This window comes from Ctenocephalides felis, unplaced genomic scaffold (genome assembly GCF_003426905.1).
Source record: "Ctenocephalides felis isolate EL2017-DRISC unplaced genomic scaffold, ASM342690v1 CF-g0.4_SCAFFOLD_03572, whole genome shotgun sequence".
Classification (NCBI taxonomy): Eukaryota; Metazoa; Arthropoda; class Insecta; order Siphonaptera; family Pulicidae; genus Ctenocephalides; species Ctenocephalides felis.
In genome coordinates, this window is record NW_020539726.1 from 39,414,525 (window position 1) to 39,422,155 (window position 7,631).

Sequence of the window (7,631 nt, forward strand, 5' to 3'; positions counted from 1 at the left end):
TATATTTTTATTATATATAAATACTCTTTTAATGTTTTAAAATTTAAAAAAACAATTGTATTAAAACCTTGTTAAAATAATTCTATACACAAAATATAAATTTATTATTTAAGCTCTCCGTTGCGTAATTTATGCCAATACTTAACTATGGGGTCACGTTTTTGCCAAATGTACTGGTGGCCGAAGTAACACCAAAATCTAAAAAGAGATAAATGATATATTGGAATAGATAAATGATACATTTTGGACGATTTGTTTTTGTTCGGTAGGGACTTACATTCCTGTTAGGGCTCCTCCTAAATGGGCAGCGTGATCAAAGAATTTCCATCCGAAAATTATACCTGCTAGATCCATTGCCATGATTCCTTTGATTGCCTGATTTAACATAAAATATGTAAGGGACATTTTCGAATTTCTTTGCTCCCAAGGGCTCAAATGCTTCCAAAGTGATACAAAAAAATTCTCTGAAAGTTTTAGCTCTTAATATTAACATTTAGATAGTCCGCAATTCAAATAATAAATATCCGAAACTTTTAATTGAATTGCGGACTATCTAAATGTTAATATTAAGAGCTAAAACTTTTAGATAATTTTCTTTTATCACTTTGGAAGCATTTGAGCTCTTGGGAGCAAAGAAATTCGAAAATGTCCATATTAAGGACCACCCTATATATAATATATAAATTGTTAAAATAATGATTAATTCACGTTGTACGTTTCGACGCTGTATGTGTGTCATCAATTACCATAAAGAACACACAAAAAATAACATTATTAAACATTAATTGAATGTAAAAAAAATATTATTATTTAAAATAAAGTTTTGTGGTTGATGACACACATACAGCGTCGAAACGTCCCGAATAAATATCCCAAGTATCATTAACACATATTTTAAGTATTTATCTTTTTATATTTCAACAATTTAACTTTAGAAAACTTATATATAAAATTCTTCTGTACGGGTGTATGATTTGATTTGATACTTCTCCTAAACGGTTATTCGGATTTTGATAAATCTTTTTAGAGTTTGTCAAAGGAAATGTAATTTAAGATTTAATGAACGATAAAACTATAGCAATATTGTAGAAATAAATGGCAAAAAATTACGAAAAACCATTTATCATTGAAAACATTTGAATTGTTATCTGCTAGAAACGCCAATTCACTTGAAATTTGAATTTAGCTCAAATTATGAGCCTAGATAAAATTAGAATGTAATATACGAGAAAAATGTAACGTTCACATTATTATTGCTGAATAGCATTGCTGAGATGTGCCAGAAATTAAAATAATATGAGATACAGTCAACTGTATAGGTTTGGCAGATGAAATTATATAATTCAGTTTAATAAATAACGCAACAAGTCCAAATTTGCATGTTCATTATTTTTTTAAACTCATGCACGTTGTATTTTGGTTTACTCTATTAAATTATTTAACAATACAAGAAAAATATTTCTACTTTATAAAAAAATGATTTAGAATTTTGTTTCATGTGTCAAAAATTCATTTGTTTGGCATTGGATAAGGAATATTTAGCAAGTTGATCTTAGATTGAATAGTGCATGTATGAACTACATTTTACAAATTAATTCACCTAAGATTTGAACATAAACAATAATGTTTATTGAATTATTAATGAGAAAAATGTACTTTAGAAATTATAATTTCCAAAAAGCAACTCGTTTGAAAATTATAAAGTAAATCATTGAAGCAATTATATTGTGTGGTAAAATCAAGTGTAATATTGTTGTTTTACCGCAGATACTATATTATTTTTTCTAAAATTTCTTATATTGCTTATGCTAAGACCATAACTAAATTACAAAAATAGGACATCAAATGGGATATTAAAAAGTATAGGATAGGATATTAAAACATTTAGAACTTTTGAAAGGTAGACTTGGGTATGGGACAACGTCTGTCGGGTCATCTAGTATTATATATATATATATATATATATATATATGTATCTTTTATACTTACTGCGCCTGCAGAAAATTGCAAAAACGGCAAAAATATTATACTCAGCGTTGTATCAGGATACTGCGAGCATACGTATCCAATTATTCCCATGATTGCACCAGACTAAAAAAAAAATATTTTCTCTATATTATAATTAATAAATGAATAAAGTAAAATATATTATTATTATTATTATGTATTACCGCTCCCAAAGAAAGTCCAGCCTGTCCAGATCCAACTTTGAGAATGTAACTCGCAAAACTGGACACCACCCCTGATGTTAAATATAATGCTAAAAATTCTTCTTTACCTAACGATGAAATCACACCTGGAAATTTAGAAGATGAATTATTAGATACTATTTTATATAAAAAAGTATTAACTTCCCGTAGGGTAGTTATTGTAATGGGCCGAAAATCGGAATTGAAAATCTTTACATTTCTCGACGTTCTGAAGGTTTCTAAACATTTTGGCATACCTCAGAAAAAATGGATGTGTGTGTGTGTGTGTGTGTGTGTGTATGTGTGTGTGTGTATGTATGTATGGATACAAATTTCCAGTCACGTTTTAGGGCGCACGGATCAACCGATTTGAATGGTTCAAAAAACATTCGATTCCTATTGATAGGAAAAAGAGCTGATTAGTTTTTGGCAAAGGCAGGTCCAGCAGTTACAGAGTGCAGAAAATAGAAATCGACTTTTTGAGAGAACGGAGTATCCGATTTGAATGATCTAAAAAACATTCAATAAGTAATGATTGGGAGAAGTGTGTATTAGTTTTTGGCAAAGGCAGGCCCAGCCATTTCAAAGATACGGAGCTGAATATGTAAAAAATGGCAGTTTTTGAGAGAACTAAGCGTCCGATTTGAATGATTCAAAGAACTTTCTGCTTGTCTTAACAAAATAATTGATTTCGGAAAAAAAATGTGTAATTTTTTTTTTTTTAGTTTTTTTGTATATCTAAAATTATTCAGATTTTATTTTTATTCTGACTATAGTTCTAATATAACTTAAACAAATAATTTCAACTTTGCAATTCAGTTTATATAATTCTTATAAATATTAGAAAATGTTACAATATTTAATCTATTTGAAAACATTCAGTATTCCTCGAACATTTCGTTACGGCACGGGAAGTTCTAGCAATTTGCCTTAAGGCACGATGCCACCCACCCCACTAGATTAGTTATTTTTTTAAGTGAAACTTATAAAGTGACTGTAGAGAAAGTATAATAAAGACAAAGCATGAATTTTTTTGAAAATGTTGGTTATTGAAAATGTTATATTTAGCTGGAAATATTTTATCTTTTATGAAAATAATATAAATTGTCTGAAAACTTTGTAGATTTTCAAAAAATGTCATTTGTATTTGTTGTAAAATTTGTGAAAATTTTGAAGTTTGTCTGCAATTTTGTTGAATTTCTAAAAATTTTACGAATTGTCTGAAAAATTTGCAAGATTGTCTAAGAAATTTATAAATTGTCTAAAAATATCATAAATTGTCTGAATATCTTGCAGATCATTTAAAAATTATGTAGATTGTCTTAAATTTTGGTAAATCATTTAAAAATATTTTAAATTTACAACATTTTTCAAACAGTTTACAACAATTTCATCAACAAATTTTTTTTTAAGATCTACTAAAACATCATTCCAATATTTTTCTCAAATAATCTATGTTCGGACTACTATCAGACAACTTATAGGATTTTCAGACAATTTACAAGATTTTTAGACAATTTACATAATTTTTAAATACTGCAAGATATTCATACAATTTATAATATTTTTAAACAGTTTATAAATTTCTTTTTATAAATCCGACAATTTGTAAGATTTTCGGACAATTTGCAAGATTTTTAATTTGTCTGCAAGATTGTTAAACAATCTGCAAAATTTTCAGGCAATTTATAAGATTTTTAGAAATTCAGCGAGATTTTTAGACTTAATTTGTCCGCAAGATTTTTAGATAATCTGTAAGATTTTTAGACGATTCACAAGATTTTTTGACAATCTGAAAGGATTTTAGACAATCTGCAAGGTTTTTAAATGATCTGAAAGATTTTTAGACATTTTATAAAGTTTTTAGACAAGCTGCAAGAATTTTAAAAAAATCACAAGATTTTTATACAATGTGCAAGATTTTTTGAAAATTTATAAGATATTTAGACAAATTACAAGATTTTTAGATAATCTGCAATATTTTTAGACAATCTATAAAATTTTCAGTACAAAAGTCTGCAAGGTTTGTAGACAAACTGCGAGGTTTCTAAACAATTTACAAGGTTTTTAGACAATCCTGCAACATTTTTAGACAAATGACAAAATTTTCAAACAATTTGCAAGATCTTTAGACGATCTTGCAAGATTTTCAGACAATCTGCATGATTTTTAGACAAATGACAAAATTTTTAGACGATTTATAACATTTTTACAAATTTGGCAAGATTTCTAGACTTAATTTGTCTGCAAGATTTTTAATATGTCTGTAAAATTTTCAGGCAGTCTACAAGATTTTTAGACAATCTATAAGATTTTTAGACGATTTGTAAGAATTTTACAATTTTACAAGATTTTTAGACAATCTTGCTAGTTTTTTAGACAATGTGCAAAATTTTCAGTACAAAAGTCTGCAAGATTTGTAGACAAACTGCAAGGTTTCTAAACAATTTATAAGGTTTTTAGACAAGCCTGCAACATTTTTAGACAAATGACAAGATTTTCAAACAATTTACAAGATCTATAGACGATCTTGCAAGATTTTCATTCTATCTACATGATTTTTAGACAAATGACAAAATTTTTAGACAATATGCAAAATTTTTAGACATTCAGTAAAATTTTTAGATGATCTTACAAGATTTTCAGACAAACTACAAAGTTTTTACATGATTAATAAGATTTTTAGACAATTTACAAGATCTTTAAGCAATCTTGCAAGACTTTCAGACAATTTACAAGTCTTTTTAGACAATCCTGCAAGATTTTCAGACAAATGACCAGATTTTCAAACAATTTACACATTTTTTAGACAATCTGCAAGATTTTTAAACAATCTGTAAAATTTTCATATAATCTGGAACATTTTTTAGACATTTTTCAAGATTTTTAGACAATTTGCAAAATTTTCAGATAAACTACAACATTTTTACACAATTAATAACACTTTCAGACAAACTATAACATTTTCAGACAAAATACAGTATTTTCAGACAATCTTCAACAGATTGTCTGAAAATGATATTAATTATTTATAAATGTTTGAAAAATGTAGCAAGTTATCTGGAAATATTGTAGGTCTGAAAATTTTACAGATTGTCTGAAATATTGTAGATTGTTCAAAAATGTTAAAGTATGAAAATCTTGCAGATTGTCCAAAAATCTTGTAAATTCACCAAATATCTTTCAAATCATTTAAAAATCTTGAAGATTGTCTGAAAATCTTGTAAATTATCTAAATATCTTTCAGATAATTTAAAAATCTTGCAGATTGTCTGCAAATCTTGTAAATTATCCAAATAAATTAAATCATTAAAAAATCTTGCACATTTTCAAAAATCTTAAAAAATTGTTTAATTATCTTTCAGATCATCTAAAAATCTTGCAGATTGTCTGCAAATGTTGTATTTTGTCTGTACAATTTTATTTTTAGGAAATTTTATTGCAAAAATGCTGCAGGTTTTCTGAAAATTGTAAAAATAGTACAAAAATATTGTAGATCATTGGAAAATATTGCAAATTACTTAAAAAAACGATAAATTGTCAGAAAAAAATATAAATACAACTGGAACAACTATTAAACAAATTTTTGCAGAAAATATTACAAAAATAGAATTTAAACATATTGTTTCTTACTTCAATTAAAATCCCATTGTAAATGTTATATAAATGGATATCTTTTCACTCACAATTATTAATTAAAAGATGCCATTAACTGTGAATAGTTAATAAATGAATTGTAATAAGGTATCAGAATTTTAGTAGTAGTAAAAATAAAACAAGTTTATAAAAAAAATATTCCTAACCTTTCCTTTTATTCACATTAGAAAATTTCACTTTTTCCTCCATCTAATTGTATTTTTTTAATGAAAATACTTTTACTTTAAATAAAATAAAATAAATAAATACTAACCTGAACTAAAACTATGCAGAACATACATATTTGCTACCAAGTGGAAAAATGAGTAATGACTAAACGTAGACAAAAACATTGGCCAACAAATTGCACCTAAAAAATAATTCATCATTAATAAATAATATAAGCTTAATATATAATAAATAGAAAAGAAATAGAAATTAAATAGAATATTATAATTTTACTTACGGCTGGCAGGATTTGAGCAAAAATATTTAACCATTGCCGGCTGAAATTGAGGCACACGCCACGCTCCAAACACTAGGACATTCAGAAAACATATTGGTATAAATAATTTTTCAGCATCCGACAGATTTTTCCACCAATTATTTAGGTCTCTTCTCCAACCTATCTAAGAGAAAAAAATAAAATAAAATTCTGTACTTGTTAGTGTGGTATAAATTTGTGGTTTTTTAGTAATCTTACTGCCTTGTGTGTGGGATATTGCAGTTTATTCTGAATCCATCCAACAGGATTTCTTACTGCATTTGAAACTCTACTTCTCAAGTTTTCATATTGCCAAATCGATGTAGCAACTACACTTGCACAAGTAAACTGGGTAAAAAAATAGCAAATGTAGTAAAGGAAGGCTAGGTTTATTATTATAAGTGTTGTGTTTATTTCAATTATACCTACAGCGATTGTGAATCCCAAGGGTCTTATCAAGGTGCTATAATGCACAGGCCCGGTTTCAACGTGTACCCCCTGAAACGGAGTCTCAACTTGCTGAAAGTTATCTTTCGTCGTCTGACCATCTCGTGATCTTCTAAAATTCCTTATACTTTTACAACGAATTTCAAAATTACTTTTGTTAAATATACTATAATTGATTTTATATTTTGCAAAATTCTGCTGGTGTATTTGTTTACTGAAAATAAATTCATAAATCATTGTTTTATTCGAAATCAAATTGTGCACCATAACCTAAAATTTTACAAATTTAAATTATACAAAAGTCAATCACCAGATGTATAGATGTCTGATCGAAGTTATTTTACTTAAAGCCATTGTTTTTGTATCGTTTGCAGTTGTTTATGATAAATGAGTTTTGGAAAATATTGTAAACATTTTTGACTTCTGTCAAAAATTTGACACGATTTTGAAAGGCACTGATTTGAAATTCGCGCAAGTCGAAAGGTTGACAGTGCCACAATATGGCGGCGCACTATGGCGCGGATTTTAATTAACAAATTCAAATCAAATAAATTATTTTGTCTAATCATCAATTACGTTATTTTTACATTTTTTGACGCAATATTTGACTTAGCTTTTTTATAGGCTGAAAATAAACTTTTATTATTTATGCAAATACATACGCGTTAATTAAATACGTCGTTGGGAAGCCCTGCGGTTCTCAACATGGTAATAGATAAATCATAAATCAATCAATTTATCTTCAGAACATTAATAATCGCCATTTCATTTCGAATTCAATTTCAGAAAAAAATAGTTGCCTAATTTACACAAAATTGAAAAAGTGCTCCCACATAGTCACAGTCTAAACGCATTTGCAAATAATTCTGTGCGAC

The 7,631-nt window shown here is 27.2% G+C and overlaps 1 protein-coding gene across 2 annotated transcripts; it reads right to left on the bottom strand.

Moving 5' to 3' along the window:
* Positions 1-66: 66 nt before the first annotated feature.
* On the bottom strand, positions 67-7,204 carry LOC113387828 (presenilins-associated rhomboid-like protein, mitochondrial). 2 transcript variants are annotated; one of them, XM_026625204.1, is made up of 9 exons: positions 7,067-7,204; positions 6,739-6,970; positions 6,529-6,657; positions 6,295-6,454; positions 6,100-6,195; positions 2,172-2,296; positions 1,990-2,091; positions 278-375; positions 67-198 (listed from the first exon to the last, which is right to left on the bottom strand). In XM_026625204.1, the coding sequence occupies exons 1-9, from the start codon at positions 7,108-7,110 to the stop codon at positions 105-107; spliced, it is 1,080 nt and encodes a 359-aa protein (XP_026480989.1). In that variant the 5' UTR covers positions 7,111-7,204; the 3' UTR covers positions 67-104. The 2 variants fall into 2 exon arrangements, with proteins under 2 accessions (XP_026480989.1, XP_026480988.1); XM_026625203.1 differs by having other exon boundaries at positions 6,292-6,454.
* Positions 7,205-7,631: the final 427 nt, after the last annotated feature.

What these genes read in the sequence shown, in the direction of transcription:
- LOC113387828 (XM_026625203.1), bottom strand. Translation starts at nt 7,110, where the DNA reads ATGGCTTTAAGTAAAATAACTTCGATCAGACATCTATACATCTG. An exon ending in CCTTGGGATTCACAATCGCT is followed by an intron (nt 6,658 to 6,738) that starts GTAGGTATAATT and finishes TTTTTTACCCAG; the next exon opens with TTTACTTGTGCAAGTGTAGT. An exon ending in GGAGGAGCCCTAACAGGAAT is followed by an intron (nt 199 to 277) that starts GTAAGTCCCTAC and finishes ATCTCTTTTTAG; the next exon opens with ATTTTGGTGTTACTTCGGCC.